The sequence below is a fragment of the Penicillium lagena genome (genome assembly GCF_028827675.1).
Source record: "Penicillium lagena strain IBT 129212 chromosome Unknown utg000001l_segment0_segment0, whole genome shotgun sequence".
NCBI lineage: Eukaryota > Fungi > Ascomycota > Eurotiomycetes > Eurotiales > Aspergillaceae > Penicillium > Penicillium lagena.
In genome coordinates, this window is record NW_026623222.1 from 5690737 (window position 1) to 5707138 (window position 16402).

Consider the following 16402-nt stretch of genomic DNA (forward strand, 5'->3'; position numbering starts at 1 on the left):
CGCGATGCCTAAACGGGATTAGCGCCCCACGCTTCACCAAAACAACCGCGACTCTTGGCCCCTCTTGTCTTGTCTCTTCTTCAAGTGTGACGGTCCCCCATTATTGCATTGCAACATTCCTTGATACTCCGCCCATCCTGCGCGGTCGCTCAACTACCCGTGATCGCTCTCCGTCGCGTCCATTATTGCGCTCGAACTCGCGCCCAAGAAAGACTCGCGTAACCCGTCCCTGACATGACCACCGCGGTCCTGGCAGCTCCAGTGACCAAGACCAAGCGTCGCGAACCACTGGGGACGATCGGCATGGCGGCTTCTCAGGCGCAATCGCGTCCTGCGTCGTCCGCCGCCGGCAGGGGCAGAGGAGGGGAGCGACGAACCACGCGACTTAGCCCGAGTCAGCAGGGATTGGAGGGAGAGAGTCCGACCCATGATGGGAAACGGAAAGCTGGTACGTCTTGCTCTCGGGCTTCTTTTCGAATATTGACGTGATTGTCATTTGGTAGATTACGAAGAAGATATCGGGGGATTCCAGTTTTCGCGACTTCCTAACAAAAAGCCTCGCCCGTCCCTCGAAGCTGCCCCGGAGATTCCCGCGCCCGATGATGCAGAGAACGCGCCGCCGAAACCGTCACCGAAGAGAGGACGGCCGCCGAAGAAACGCACGGGAGAGGGGAGCGCGGTGCCGATGAAAGGGACGACTACTGAGATTCCGACGCGACCAACTCGAGGCACTGGGAAGGCTCCGTCTGCGGAACCAGAACTCCAATCTTCCAATGCGCACTCCACGCGAAGTCGAGGCACAACAGCGGAAGCTCAGCCTGCTAGGAAGAAAGGACGTCCAGCGAAAACACAAGCCAGTGAGCCAAATGGCTTCAAATCACCTCCTGCGGGTACGAAAGTGGCACTCCCTCTGGCGGACACTCCAGTTATCCAGCGGAACAAGGAACTGAGAGGGACGAAAGGGAACAAAGGGCGGAGGCGGAGTAGTTTGCAGATGAGAGGACGGAGAGCCAGCTCTTTGATTGATTCGGGGGCTTCCAACGGTAGGATTTTTCGTCCGGCAATGGATCATGGCAGCCATGCTAACAAATACGTCTCATACAGCCCTGCCGCATCGAGAGGTCGGCACAGCAGATTTCTATAAGCATATTGCCGACGACGGTCTTCCGGAACCGCGGAGGATGCGACAACTTCTTATTTGGTGTGCGACGCGTTCGATCGGGGAGAAGCCGTCTGGGTCGCATTCGGAAGACCAGAGTGCGCGTATGGCAGGTGGGTGACTATTGGCAGGTATACGAAGCGAATGTTCTAACCTTACTTTTCTAGCTCGTGTGATCCAAGAGGAGCTGCTTAGAGAGCTCGAATCAAACTCTGAACTTTCTAACTGGTTTGGCCGAGAAGACCTGAACCCGCCAGCGGTTGTGGTGAAGAAACCGAACCCGAGGAACGTGCAAAATACGGACAAGATTAAAGAACTGGAGGAGCAAATACAAAAGTAGGGAGTCGCTTCTCTCATGGGTTGGTTCGTGCTAACACATTCATCCAAAGACTCCAACGAGAGAGGCAAGCCCTCAACGCTCTCCTCAAACAACCATCAATCCCCTCGTTGCCACAAGCAGACCCTCCATCCAAGCTTCCGCGGAAGACAAAACGACACTCGCAGGAAGCCAAGCGTGAGCCGAACATCGACACATCCCTCCTCGATCCCTCGCAACAAGCAATTTTGTCATCGCTCCAGCCTTCCTCCAAACCATCCCAAGACGCTTCTTCTTCTTCCCCGATAACGCTCCCACCGTTACCCCCTCCGTCGTCTCCACGCGTCTTTCCCGAATCGCATCCGGGCTCGCTCCCACCCTCGACGCTTTCGCTGCAGGAGTACACGATATCGAACTGTACCGCTCAACAGCAGACACTGTTTCCTCTCGGATCCTCCGCATCTGCGCCCAGCGCCTTGAAGAGCGCGATGCACTCAATGCGCAGAGCCGAGCCGCGATCGAGAGCAGTGACGGTGAAGCGCATTCCCCGAGTACTGCAGCGTTATCTGCAGTTAGACCGCGCGAAGATCTGGGTCTTATCCTGGGTGCATTGAGTCGGGTTGAGAGACGATAACGTCAGTCTCTCACTAACTCACCAGTACTACATTCACCCACCTCTCTCTTGTCTATTTTTTTTAGCGACTTTTCCCCCTTTCTCTCTCTTTTCTCCTATTTCTCTTTTTCTTTCACGTATGGAATTTGATGGATATGAATCTCGATGAAGAATATCTCCCCTACAAAGTGGGGATATGTGAGCACGGCGTACTTAACTTAGGGGGTTTCAGGATGCATTGCATTGTTTCCGCAAGCATCGGCGTTTTGGGGTGTTATTTTCTTATTCTGAGGGCCCGGGTCAGGATGGATGATGGATGGATAGGGGGATGGATTTGTGGATAGTTCAGTCTAGAGGTAGTAGCCTCATAAGAACAGAGTCTTCAATACTACCTATTTCTTTGATACGTCTCTCTGTTGTTAGGTTAAATGGGCAATGGGTATTGAGAGAAGGAGGAGGGTTTGGTTGGGCCAGATATCTGACATTTGAAGTGAGCATGTAGATGGACTCTCATGGCGGCGGCGCGATATTCTCTTTCACGGCTGTACTACTGTAGTTAGGTTAGCTAACAGATCGAAGCAATATTAGCCAAAGAGGTCCAACCCACCAGGATTTCAACTAGCTTTTCGGGGCGTCAGCGGCTCTTTATCTCTACGACAGAGCCCGCAGAGATTCAGTCTAATGGAAACCCTCCCCCCGGTCTATCGCTAGTATAAAGTGGCTGGCCGTCGTCTCCAGTGACCAATTCAAGCTCTGCATCTCTTCTCTGGCTCTCCTGGTCCCTAATTTCAGCGCGGCGCAGCATTTCGCTAGAAATTAAATCTGATATTAAGTGCTAGTTGCATCCTCACTTCCTTCGCCTACAATATCCAATCCAAAAACCATACCCTATGGTCATGAATAGAGGATAATCGAAGCTTCAATTAAATTGATAGACAACGAAACAGAAATGAAAGAAAAGACAACCTGATAGTTGAAGGCGTTGTATCGCGCGATAGATGATAATGGGTGTATACAGCACCAGCAGCGAAAATGGAAATGAGTATGCAATACATTTAGGCGCTTTTCACGTTTCCAAGTTTACGCTGAGACAAGACACGATGCAATTTCAAATAGACACAGAGACGGCGCATATCACAGTAGAGGAAGAATCACTGAGGAACAGGATATACCCAATTTATTCATCACAGAACACCGAGTACACAATGGATGATAGACACGCACACAAAAGCAGGATAAAATAATAAGGGAACAGAAAACTGGGAAAATTGGCCTCGATGGGTTGGTTCGTGGCTCGTGAGAATCGTAGCTTCTATGTATGTCCGCACTGATCGACCTTCGGGAATTATTCGAGTCGGTATAATTTTCGGTAAGAGAAACAGTAGGAAGGCCGATTTTCCAATTACTGTTTCAAGGCTGCGCGTCAGGACTCAATCTGCGGATTATTCGGAGATGCGAAATGTTCAAGAAGGCCCCGCGAGAGCCGGGAAGACGCTGAAGGAACAGGAGAGGCACAAAAAGATGAATAAAGGCGAGTGTACGTGTTGGCTTGGTCAAAAGCTAAAGAGACCACTGCGCTTCTTTCCCAGCGGGTACACCACCAATGCCGCCAGGAAGAGGCCAACTGTCGTCCCAATAGCGACCTGGACCATGCCATACCCAATATCGAAGACGACGCCGTAGCTCTGGTTGCGCGCCTCAGTAGCAGACATGTTCTTGGCCGCGTCGACGAACCCCTGCGTGCCGTTGTTGACGACACTGTACGGAGAACGGGTCATTTCCTCTGCGGAGGTGATGCCTGAAATCAATGATCCGCTGGCCGCAAGACCGGAAGGCACCAGGACAAAGATCGCAGGTAGCATGGCGGCGGCAGCAAGGCCATGTCTTAGTCGGCTGTAGAAATTGCCAATCACGCCAATCACAAAGGCCCCCAGCGCGTTGGCGACTTGCGTGTTCGAGTCGAAGCGCTTCGAGCTGAAGTAGCTGACCACGTAACCGGCCAGGGAGATCACCATCATCATGGGAATCTGTTTCCACTTGGCGCGGTTAACAATTGCCAGACATGCGGTGAACATGAGCACGAAGGGGAATCGCTGTAGGTATTCGTTGTTGATTGGACTGGGTGCGCAATTGTACATTGTTGATGCTTGGGAGTCTAGCAGTCCGTACACTGCTGTGCCGATAGTGATTCCGAACCCTAGGAAGAGGGAGTAGATGATGGCATAGACCATCCGTACAGACCCGGCGACGATGCTGCGCGACTGAAGTTCCAGACTTGCGCACAGCACTGTATACCCTGGCAAGATCAGGGCGATGGCTGACTGCGCCAGCGCGGAGAAGCAGAAGAGCGGCTCGCCGTTGTATCTGATGCTGCCGAAGGCACGTGCTAGGAATGATGTCAGAACAGCGGCGGATATCTCAAATACATTTGAGTACAGGCTCGACTTTGGCGAGAGAACCAGTTGCAGCACGCCCAGGAGACATCCTAGCAAAAACGCGATTGGCATATCGATGGGCCGCGCGTTGAACGCAAAAGGCCCCACTGATGCACTGGCACAGCCGTGTGCAAAGATGAGAAAGAGGATGTGGAATTTGCTGGATTTTTTCATCACCTCATCCAGTCGCTGGATGGCCTCCTCGACGCCTATCACGTCATGAATCACCTCCTTGTATATCTCGTGCACGTCGGCGAGTTTCCCCAGGTCAATTCCCTGAGTGGACCTGACGACTTTAACCTCCGTCGTGTGTGTGGAGGCGTCGTCGAATGAGATGATCATGCATCCAGGGATGTACAAGAACTGGCCCTCGATCTCCAGTACCCGAGCCGTCATGCGCATGTATTCCTCCAGGCGGTGGGTTGGCGCGCCATACTTCATTAGTGCACGACACAGACGGATCAGATACCGTTGGCGTGAGAGAAGCTCTGCGATGTGGACTGTAATGCGAATCTCGTCTTCGAGCTTGGGTTTCACCATGCGGCGGGTCATGTTGGTAATGGCGCCGCTGCTCCGGGACCGCTTGAGCATGCTGATCGGGGAGCTGATGGAGCTCTTGGCTGTCGAGCCGCTGAGAGAACTGCTAGACCGGCTGCGCGATTTCTCGTACCACTTCCTGGGTCGGTCTGGTTTCCAAACAGAGTCTGGGGTTAGAGTTCGTCCACTGAATTCGGAGGAGCTTCCTTGTCTCGATCGACCATAGGGGCCCTGGGGATAATATGGGTCCATTTTGCCGTTGCTATTGCTGTTGCGGCTAGCCTTCTGATCGTAGAGCTTGAGGAGGGATGCTAAGATTCCTCCACGGTAATGCTTTGGCCGCTCGACATAGATATCAGGATCCCTCTCTTCAACGGGGGTGACCTGGCCAGAAAGCATCCCGGGCGAAGGAGCACGAACACGGGCAAGGAAGTTAAAATCTGAACGAGCCATTTGTCGCACGAGATGATGGGCTTCAGAATTATGTGGTGTTGATCGTCCGTCTATAGAGCCAGCTTCTTCATCATCTGTCAAATCGTCGTAGAGATGTTGTTTCTCGGGCAAGCTGATCATAGGGATTCCATCCCCATCTTCAAATGGAAAGACCACTTCAGTCGGGAAAAAGCTGGTCAACGACGCTAGATTGGACCGTGGACTTGGCTTCGGAGATTTTGGAGGGCAACTGGGAAGGGATGCCAGCCGCGGAGCTTTTTCTGGGGTCAAGTATATGGCCCACCCTTTGTCATTAATACCTGGATTTTTAATCTCATAGTCTGGGACGATCCCCGCCAAGCTGGTCTGCGAAGAGATCGTCAAGCCTCTGACATCTGTCGACGCGCCGTTCTGCGCCAAGGACGCAAGCTGGGCATCCTTATTCAGGTTATATGGAATGCTCGAGGTGGGCGACGGCTTTTGCGCCAGCACCACACCCCTTCCATCCACTCGAGGTTCGATCGTAGATCCGCCAGTGGCTTTTCGCGATTCATCCCCACCTACGGTGAATTTGACGCGATTCGTGCTTCTCAGAATGCCCGCATTCCGGTGCTTGCCCTGAGCGCTCGAGGCGTCGTTTGATCTCCACTCCTTTTCGGCCTGCTGCTGCTTTTCTGATGGATAGCTTTCACTGGTAAAGGGCGTGGACAATGCTCGTGTTCCTTGAGAAACACTGCTCGATCCAGTTGATGTGCTATACGCATTCGACCGGCGAGATGAGGTGGGAAGATCGAGATATCCACCCGCCATAACGCGTCCTCCCGAGTAATTTTCCGAATTCTTCTTGTCGTAATAGGAAATTAGCTTAAACAGCTCCTTGGCTGGAGCTCCAGCCCTAGCTCCAGCAGATAGCGTGGAAGGTGCGGGTTCGTGGCAGGATAGGTCGTAGCCTGGCAACATGTCAGCTATGTGAAATCACATCATCTCAGAGGGGGCCATATGGATTTATCAGGACAAAAATGAGAGGCACGGACACCTGCTAGCCTTGCAGCTGGAGTGGTTTCCTGTCCACGAAAAACTGGAGCTCTATGGAAGGGATAGAGTCGGGAGTCCTGCTGCCAGGAATGATAATTATGTCACCGGTACATAATCAGAAGTCGCGCAATATCGCATCTGAAATTAAGGACATCTGCACAGCTGAAGGAAGGGATGTGAAGGGGGGAATTGGCAGTTACCGATTTGTATAAAACGTTGCTTTAGGAGAATGACCATCGAGGGGCGGGAAGGTGTAGTATTTAGGAGAGCGAGAAAAGCCGTTGGACAGGGATCAAGAGTATAGAGGAGCATAAACATCTTCAATGGCTCTGCGGTAGAGGAAATTTTGAGGGCGCCCTCTGTTCGCCACGATGCTATGAAGTCCTGAGCTGCGCTTAGGCTGATAGTGGACTAAGAATAGAGACAAAGGGGCTCGTTGACTCCATGAAATGAGATGGAGCCAGGCTCTTTTCTTGTCTGAAGGGTTTCCATAGACGGTCTGGAACGCAGGCATCCAGCTCGATCGGCTCAGGGCCTTGGCCCTATTGGGGCCACAGGGGGCCGGGAAGGCAGGGCATGCCGAGTGTATTGCCAAAGAGCCCAGCAGTCAACAGCAGGTTCCACGGGCCCATCATGAGGTACCACAGCCTGTGGATCGAGTCTATAGAAGTTAGAAAGAGATTGAGATTGATAGACGTCGTCACGTTGTTCAGCGCTAATTCCCTGTCCGAGACAAACGCAAATCGTCGTCCATGGAACAACGATCGAACTAAATCGACGGTCAACTTGAATCAAACAATCTCCTTGTTTTTGACATCAAGAAAATCATCCGACGGACCCACCAGTTCGAAGCATATATTACAATCAGATCATGGCTATCTTTAACAGAGATCATGATAGTCCTGCCCTGCATCTATACATATTCAGTATACGTACTTAGCCTTCCGGTATGTATCCCGGTGGGGATATATTGTCAATTGCGCCATCTTTAAGAATGTGATTCTATCTTTGATCCGAGTAACATATTGGTACTTCTTACTTGCGAGATACGAGCCAGAGACTTCCACTGTCTCATTTACTAGAGGTTCTTCGACCGTACAGAGTACTACAAAGAAAGTCGCACCATTATTTAGGACATTAAGCACGCAACGCACATGAGTAGGTTCATTGCACCGTATCTCCATAATATTAACCAGTGTATGAAGCAGTTAGGCTCTTTGCACGCCATTGTGCTACCCACAGAGCTGCGCGACACACACCTCGGCAACGAAAATCTAGTCAAAGGGGCCTTGTCTAGAACAGACTTGCCAGGATTTACTTAAATGTACTTAAGCTTCGTGTGGCTGCTGGCCGAACCTCTTCCAATCCAGGTCAACGGTCATGGGCGATCATCAACCTCCCCTGATGCTGGGGTGAGATTATGGATCTACCAATCGGCCATTCTGAAATGATGGCACGGAGTTCATGGTCATTGAAAGTCTAGTCAAGGCTGTAAATTAGCATTCATTAAACATCGAGGGCAAATACCGCGGTTTCCAGGACACCCTCGCCGGGTCTTCATATCGAAAAGCAGATATATATGTATAATCAGCTCCTCGACTGGAATTGAATTCAACAGGATGCCAGAATTCGCTGAACGTGCAGCTTTTAACATATAGTCCCGTGCTCGCTGCAGAGATGCGACTGCACAGTCCTTCTGTGCAACCACCCTGCCCTCTTCGTCGTCGTACAGCCCCCTCCAGCGGCCGGCTCTACCGAGGATGACCGTACCACCAGACAAGATGCAGGGACCAATACCTAATCTTTGCCGGCAGAACAGATAGGCTGCGCCCGTAATGGTCATACGCATGTCCCACAGACCGGCTGTCTCTACCCTCGGGTTAGTGCAGCGAGGTTGAATAAAAGTGGGCTTTGACCAAAGGAACTTCTTGGTACGTGCAGGTGGGTAAGCAGTCCATTTTTTGAGGCGGCCAGAATGGAATTGTCGTTTGTTATGGATTGACTGTAGTTATGCTAAAGTATGTTTGGTTCGCAAATTGTCCATGATTTCACTACCCGAGCATGACTCCAACTCGATCAGGTCTGATCTAAGTAAAGGGCTGAGAGCCACAGGGATGTGTATGATCCCTAGATGAAAACGGTCAATTAACAACTCAATCACGCAATATTGAATAAAGAGCGAGCAGACACATAGAAAGTTGTCAAATTCAATTTACTTACACGCGCTCCACCTCACATTCCGGCCGGAGAGTATCGGACATCCTGTCAAGCTCTACCACAACTCTGGGATCCGCCACCCTATTACCGCACTCAATCCGTCGAATTTCTCAACGACATGATAAAATCGCAGATTCTGTCATGTGGATAGGAAAATATTTTCTGTCAAGGATTCAGGCATCAACCCTTCGGCTGCCAAGAACAATGGAGGATATCTAACGGGCCACATTCCTCGGTGGCATCCTATGCAACAGGTCAGTTGATGTTTGCGAACTCAAGCAAATGGAAGCCTATTATCTGACCGGCCCGCTGGGGCACTTTTCGGAGAGTACTTCCGGCGCAGATGATCCTCCATCTGACACATACGAAACAATAGACTGTCTAGGCCTGTTTAGCTTTCATTCCATAAGTCGCCTTGTATACTACGTGTACTCACCTGCCTCGAGACATAATCACCAGACAAGAGCAATAGCACAATATTACATAACATGAATATAGATTAACCTATAATGAGGATGTATAGAGGTAACATCACCTCCTGCATCATGCATTGTGCATCTGCTATCCAACGAGCTGATCTCATCTGTAACCTGATAGTCGCGGACTTATATTGTCTGGTGCAATTAGTGACATTTTAAATGCTGCAGAGAGTTTCCAAAACTAATGTTAACAGTTTCCACGTGACAGGTCAGCCGAATGAGACAAAGCACTTTTCTTCGGTGGTTTGCGTTCGTGCTCATGATCAGGAGCCTCATATAGGTTTTTGTGGAGTCTATGATGGTATAGTATCAAAGTGGTCAGTCAGACTTCTTGTTTTCAGATCTAATTCCGGTGTTATCGAAGCTTCTACAGAAAGCCAAGTCCACAGATAGCTTGCATGCAGGTGCAGATGCGATGCAGGTGCGATGTAGATGTAGATGTCAAACTGAGGGAAAGTATACAGTGTAAATTCTAGACTGGTATTCCGGTATGACTCTTTATTTGTGGACAGTGGATCTACTGGTTACCTTGATTCTTCTCGAAGTCTTGAATCACACGCGTATAAAGATGCTCATCAGTCAAGAGCGCCCAACCCGTCATGGCCATGGATTTCCCCGACTTCAGCGTTCGCTGAAAAGATTCCTCTGATGCAGCTGCTGCCGTGAATTCATGGGTATGATTCTGGGCTGTAGCTGGAATTCCGATCAGCGCATGTAGACTTGGCAATGCATGAGAAACGTTTCCTTGGTCAGTGGAGCCAGACATGGGTACATCGTCTGCCACCAGCATTTTCTCTTCTTGCGCGATTGAATGGTCTCGAAATTCCTCGCAGAGCGGTTGGTTGACAACTAAGTTGGCATATGCCTTGGTCTCCTCGAATTGGATCTTGCATCCAGTCGCTAGGGCGCCAGCTTCCAGGCATTGGCGTACCCGCTGCCCAAGCGCTTTAGCACCTTGGATTGTGGGACTCCGTATGGTATACTTCGTCTGCACCTTCTCGGGAATGGCGTTTGTAATATCAGGTGCGTTTAGAATTGCGCCATGAATCCTGTCGGTCGGCTGGATTTGCTGACGGAGCATTGATATATTGTTGTACGCAGCCACCACCGCATCCAGAGCATTAACACCCTCCCAGGGTGCGGCACTGGCGTGAGCGCTAACTCCTTCATAGGCTCCAATAACATCATAACAAGCGATCGAGGTTCGTCCTGCAATGCCCCTCGCACCAAGTTTAAGAAATTCGCTCTCCGCCATTGGATGCCTTGAAAGAGAATTAGATGAAATCTCTACTCGCTTCATTTAGTCCAACAACTCACATCATAAGCGACACATTTGCCTTCTCATACGCCCCAGCCTCCAATAGGTCGATTTTGCCGCCCCCGTCTTCCTCAGCTGGTGTACCCAGCAATTGGGCCCGGCCCGGGAGGCCGAATTTCTGGATAACATATGAAAGGGCGATGAATCCAGTCACGCTAGCGGTCGCAATGAGATTGTGACCGCAAGCATGGCCTATGCCTGGCAAAGCATCATATTCAGCGTTGAAGTTGATGCATCGTCCATTGGAACCACTGGTCGCTTCAAAAGCTGTCGATAGCCCGTATGCGTGCCGGGTAACTGAAATTCCGAGTTGCTCAAGAAAATCGCAGATGGCATTGTGGGCGTGATGTTCCTTGTACGCAAGTTCAGGATGATCATGTATCTTGCTAACGAATCAGTTATCTTGAGAAATAATGATCCTCTTAGCAGCACTCACACTGTGATTCAATTCCTTCAGTGCCTTCGCTTGGCTGTGAATGTACTCATCCAGTGCTTGCCAGACCGTCTCTTTTGCGCTTCCAGGCATGACGCTAGTATAATTGGTCTGACTTGCTCGCTTTTCGAGTCAGAGGCCTTTATGGAGGTAGATGCAAGTGAGAAGGCCAGATCGCAGCGACAACCCCGGCATATATAACCGGCATATGGGACGACCTTAGCGCATAGAGGGCCCTGCGGAATCATACCCGGTCGAGCCAGAGCGCAATTAAATGACTAGTAATTAAAAGTTAATTACCAAAGTGCTTCTACCCCGGGTGGGGACTTAAACTTTCTCGCAATCTCTTTCCCATTTAGAGTGGTGCCTACAATCCCTTGTTTATCGCCTTGCCATTACACCGGGCCGGGAAACTATTCTTTCGCTTTAGGCCCAGCCTGCTCTGGAGATTCTAAACGAACGATAGCCGAACACTGCGCAAGCGGGCGGGGGCTAATAAATGAATTACTCCGCAGATAAGGATTTAGTTACTCCGCATTTTAGTTAGTCCCAAGACCAAAGACACTTAAGTAATAAAGGGGGCCGGCAATAGTTATCATTCGCGACGATTCGATTATTCCAACTCTCTATGCTAAATCATGGACACTGAGGCCGGTAAATATAACAATAGTCAAGAGACTTCTCCCGGTACTGTCCGACTGCAAGCCCACGATGACGACCTTGTCCTTTCCCCGCAGCCATCTTCAGACCCGAACGATCCTCTGGTGAGTCTTTGAAGTCGAACAGCTAAATCAGAATCTAACCAGGGGAGTATAGAACTGGGCTCCCTGGAGGAAATGGCTGCAGATTGCTCTCCTAGGTCTCTACACGGTCCTGGTAGATGCATGGTAAGATTGATCTATGGGCGAGATTTCCCGTGCTAATCTCCTGTTCTTAGTTTGGTGGTTGCAACGCCGATGTGGGCGGTAATGAACAAAGATGTCGGCTTCTCGTATACCGCCTTGAATAATAGCTACGCAGTTGGCACCGGTGCCTTGGCCCTTGGATGCTTCATTCTCGTCCCGTTTGCGCTTCGCTACGGCCGGCGACCAATTTACATCCTGACTTCGGCTATCGTGACCGGAATGGGTGCTTGGTCCGCGAGTATGACAACTACGGGAGAGTTATACGCCACTCAGGCCATAATGTGCTTCGTCGGTGTCGTTAACGAGACACTATTCGAGATTTCGGTATGCCTCCTTTCGGTTTGTTTTTTACCTTGTCAATTGCTTACCTGAAACCACAGGTCGCAGATATGTTCTTCGTCCATGAGCGTGGTACTTTCAATGGTATCTATTATGCGATGGTGGTGATCGGGGTATGATATTTTAGCATCGTTTAAGTTATCCTGGACTAACCTCTTGCAAGAACTTTCTCGCACCTGTGCCAGCGGGCTACGTGACTGCATCCCAAGGGTGGCGATGGGGCTATTGGTATGTCGCGATATTCAATGGAGCATTGACTCTAGCCATGATATTCTTATTGGAGGAGACAAAATATGTCCCAAGCGTCGTTATTGAAGGATCTCCTATTGCCGAAAACCAAGAGAGATCTGAAGAACAAAATTCAGAGAAAGCCAAACCAGCCCCCAATGACGGAGTCTCCAGCAAATCTGAAAACATCACTGGCTCCCAAAATCGTCAGCATATTGACACCTCAATTCCAATCAAGCCGTACTGGAGCCGAATGAGTCTTATAACGACAACACCATCGAACTTACAGCATGAAAACCACAACTTTGCAAGACATTTCTGGCAGCCATTTGTTGTTCTCTGTCTCTTCCCCGCTATCGCCTTTGGTGCCCTCCAATGGGGCTTTGCCTTTTCCTCCTTATCAGTCATGCTGGTTACCCAGGCAGCTTTCTACCCGGCTCCTCCTTACAATTTCAGCCCCATCGGAGTTGGAAATGTTATCATTGCACCTGCAATCGGCGGCATCTTAGGTTCTATAGTTGGAGGGATTGCGACTGATTGGCTTATTTTGAAACTAGCCAGACGGAACGAGGGCATATATGAGCCTGAGATGCGGCTCCAGATGTTCATTGTGCCGGGCATTGCGTTACCGCTTGGAATATTCATGTATGGCCTAACAATCACCACGGTAAGACGGTTCATGCTAGATGAGATGATGGTGAGGCTAATCTGACAATCAGGGTCTTCCTTGGATCATCAACTGTGTCGGCGCCGGGTTTGTTGGATTTGGGGTCGGAGGCTGTGGAACGATTGTGGTCACATACATCCAGGATTCCTACAGCAAGGTATGCATTTCCCCTATTGGTTTATTTTAATCCGTGACAATGTATAATAACTATGAACTTATCCAGATTATTGGCGATGGTTTCGTCGGAGTCACGTTCGTGCGGAATCTCCTCGCTACAATCCTTGTATTCGCCGTTCCCCCGTGGGAGGCCGGAATGGGCGATTACAACATGTTTGTTCTTTTGGGATGCTTAGCTGTGCTCGTCATTGCGACTTATGTTCCTATGCTGATCTGGGGAAAGAGGTGGCGCCGTCAATGTGCGTCACGGTATGAGTTTTATGCCCGTCGGCAATATGAAACCCGCCCTGAGTGAATCGGTAGGGGGTCCTTGCAGTAAGACTGCTGCGGTGGCCTCTGTATTTTCCTTCCCATGGTTCTCCAATATTAGAATACAAGCTTCGAATAATATATCTAGTGATAGTTATCCTGCATATGACCTGCGAGGTACCTAGTATCTAAACCTTCAAGATCAACCAGCTTACTTCATCTACGGATTGACCCGAGGAATGATCATTCTTTAGCAAAGATGTGTTTGCCTAGTAGTGATTTAATTCAGGCCTTGAAACAGGAGGAACAAATGATAAGAGAGTACGTAAGAACTGCATGTACATAGCCAGATGCACACCAGTAACCCCGAAAAGAAAACGAGTGACTGACGGGCAGCGTTGCTGCAGTCCGATATTTCCTTGCATTTCAATGTCGAAGCTGATTTCAGCAATAAAGGAGCGTGTGTCCTGTGTCAAAAGTAACCTCCGCCTGCAATACAGGGCTGACTGGGACAATTCGAGGATAAGAAGAATAAGAATAGGGAAGTTGAAAATGAAGAATAGAAGAAGTCATTTCAGACTGATCCGGGCCTTTCATCAAGCGGACATCAGGGCTGACAATGTGGATACTGATCATGAATAAGAATAAAAGGAATGGATAGAGTCAAAGGGTTACCTATCGAAATATCCGATGGGAAACAATAGAAGGGGGAAAAAAGCCAGCCGGAAGAATAAAAGAAAAAGTCATACGTCGCTTGTCACATGAGGGGGAATTCGGCATTACATGAGAGGAGTCTTCCGTTTTTCAGCGCTAGACAGCACGAGCATTGGCGTCTTGCGCCGTTCAGGTGCTTGGGCCACAGGCCCCTGGCCAGCCACGACTGCCGCCACGGAGGGAGATGAAGTGCCCGAAGACGAGGCAGAGACTTGGTCGGCGCGAGCGTCAGCTAGCTTCGAGCTAAAGTAGCCGTCCTCGCTGGTTGGGGTTGTGCTGTGAAACGGGCTCTCGGGAGACTTGCGATCTTTGCCTGATTTTTCCTTTCGCTCAGACCCGATGGCGCCGTTGGCCGCTGCGCGCAGACTGCCCAGACTGGGTTTGCTGGAGAGGCTGCCGCTGCGGACAGTGGCATCGTCTCCGTCTGAAAACGTGAACTCCTTCTCGCTCGCTGGCGTGTTCGTGCCTCCGCTGCTGTGGTATCCAAAGCTACGAGTCTCGCCGCGACGCTCAATTCCTGCGCGGACGAGGTTGTGAACAGCGCGGCGCCGTTGACGCGTTGCGAAGTTCTTGCTACCCTCGTGTTTGGAGGTCGGCTTGGCCAGGAGATCCTCGAGCGAAGGCGGTCCACGAGGCTGACGGACGGGATGCTCACCGGCACGATTTTGGCCCGGTCCGAATGTTCCAGTGGCCGGCGTGGGCGGAAAAGCAGCAGATCGAGGACCGAATCCGACGTTCGCCTTGGCGGTGTCGATGTTGGTCTTCACAGCAGGGTTGAACGACGAATTCTTCTTGTGGGAGCGGCGGAACGCGTTGGAGTTCTCATACGGAGGAGATGGGGTGCCATTCGGAGGAGAGATGGGCTGCTGCGGGAAGTGCATCGGCGACTGTGCGGACTCAGCCGGGGGAGAGATCTCTGCACGGAACTGGGGCACCTGCGGGCCAGGAGATCGGGTTTGAAACTGCGGCGAGCTATCCTCCTGGAAACCGTTGTCCATGATGTAGCTTTGTTGACCGGTCAGAGGGTTGAAGACCGAAAAGAAGCCCGGCTGTCCAGGAACCGGCTGCACAATGGGCTGCACACCCTGCTGAAGTTGCTGTTGATAGAAACCCATGCCAGGAAGAGAGAGCGAAGGAACAGATTGCTGCTGAGGCACGGGCATACCGCCCAGATTCAGACCTTGGAACTGCTGAGCCGCAGCCGTCACGCTGATCAACTGCTGTTGTAGGCGCTGCTGCTGTGCCGCCAGAAAGAGATTGGTCGACATCAATTCCGCGTACATGTTTTCATCCACGGACTGGTCGCCACCCATATCGATTATCGGAGGAGCAAGCACCTGCTCGGGCAGCATGTACATCGGGCGGTTGTGTTGTGTCTGGTTCGTCGCGTACATGTGCTGCGGGAATCCAGTGCCGGTCGCAGTTTGAGGAACACGGTCAGCACCACGGTTAGACAGACCATACTGCCGACCGCTGTCCATGCCATTGCGCTGCGGATGCTGGGACGGAACTGTAGCGGATCGGGGTGCAGTGCGCAATCCAGCTAGGAGATGCGAGCGGCTGGTGCGAGGCGTAGAGACTGGGACCTGCGCTTGGAACTCGTCGATGGTGGCCACCTGGGGAGGCACACTCAGGCGCTTGATGTGGGAGCCCTTCCCTCGCGAGGCAAAGCCGGAGCTCGGAACGCCGAGGGAATTGCCATTGTTGAAAGAAGAGTTGTACGTCATTTGAGCAAGACCGCCAGCGTTCGTACTCATATTTCAAATAGGGGGAGGGTATGTGCACTGAGAGCGTTTCTCGATCACAAGGTCGTTTCACGGGCGTTTGGGGTCAACCACAAAGCCGGTATTGGGAGAAAGACTGATTAGGTAGGAATTATGAGGTCTATGGCGAGAACTCAGCAAAAGACCGAGTGTCGAAGGGAAGTGTGGTTGCGAACGTCAAGATGTCTAGCCAAGGTGAGACAACGGTTAGTCAAGGATCAGCTGAGAGAAGACCAGCACACTTACCCGATCGCAACGTGATGAATGCAGAAAAGCAAGTCGCAGGCTCAATGAGAATGATGAATCAAAAATTCCAGTATTATCAGACTGTACAGGGAAACAAGTTCCAGGACGAAGCCGAGGGATAGTCCTGGATGAACCCAAGT

At 50.9% G+C, this 16402-nt stretch overlaps 5 protein-coding genes across 5 annotated transcripts; 2 read left to right on the plus strand and 3 right to left on the minus strand.

The window, feature by feature from the left end:
* Window positions 1-234: 234 nt before the first annotated feature.
* On the plus strand, window positions 235-2109 carry N7510_002512 (Mis12-Mtw1 family protein; the record flags this gene model as incomplete). Its single annotated transcript, XM_056974439.1, has 6 exons — window positions 235-448; window positions 504-1043; window positions 1105-1272; window positions 1327-1495; window positions 1549-1673; window positions 1739-2109. The coding sequence occupies 6 exons, from the start codon at window positions 235-237 to the stop codon at window positions 2107-2109; spliced, it is 1587 nt and encodes a 528-aa protein (XP_056839556.1).
* A 1532-nt stretch (window positions 2110-3641) lies between these two features.
* On the minus strand, window positions 3642-6302 carry N7510_002513 (threonine/serine exporter family protein; the record flags this gene model as incomplete). The annotated part of the gene is made up of 1 exon (XM_056974440.1): window positions 3642-6302. One exon carries the CDS (start codon window positions 6300-6302, stop codon window positions 3642-3644), a length of 2661 nt encoding a protein of 886 aa, XP_056839557.1.
* A 3438-nt stretch (window positions 6303-9740) lies between these two features.
* On the minus strand, window positions 9741-11067 carry N7510_002514 (M20 family metallopeptidase; the record flags this gene model as incomplete). The annotated part of the gene is made up of 3 exons (XM_056974441.1): window positions 9741-10485; window positions 10541-10923; window positions 10978-11067. The coding sequence occupies 3 exons, from the start codon at window positions 11065-11067 to the stop codon at window positions 9741-9743; spliced, it is 1218 nt and encodes a 405-aa protein (XP_056839558.1).
* A 545-nt stretch (window positions 11068-11612) lies between these two features.
* N7510_002515 (uncharacterized protein) lies at window positions 11613-13585 on the plus strand (the record flags this gene model as incomplete). The annotated part of the gene is made up of 7 exons (XM_056974442.1): window positions 11613-11738; window positions 11791-11861; window positions 11912-12203; window positions 12260-12331; window positions 12382-13113; window positions 13166-13270; window positions 13337-13585. 7 exons carry the CDS (start codon window positions 11613-11615, stop codon window positions 13583-13585), a joined length of 1647 nt encoding a protein of 548 aa, XP_056839559.1.
* Window positions 13586-14318: 733 nt separating this feature from the next.
* N7510_002516 (uncharacterized protein) lies at window positions 14319-16010 on the minus strand (the record flags this gene model as incomplete). Its single annotated transcript, XM_056974443.1, has 1 exon — window positions 14319-16010. One exon carries the CDS (start codon window positions 16008-16010, stop codon window positions 14319-14321), a length of 1692 nt encoding a protein of 563 aa, XP_056839560.1.
* Between the last annotated feature and the right edge of the window lie 392 nt (window positions 16011-16402).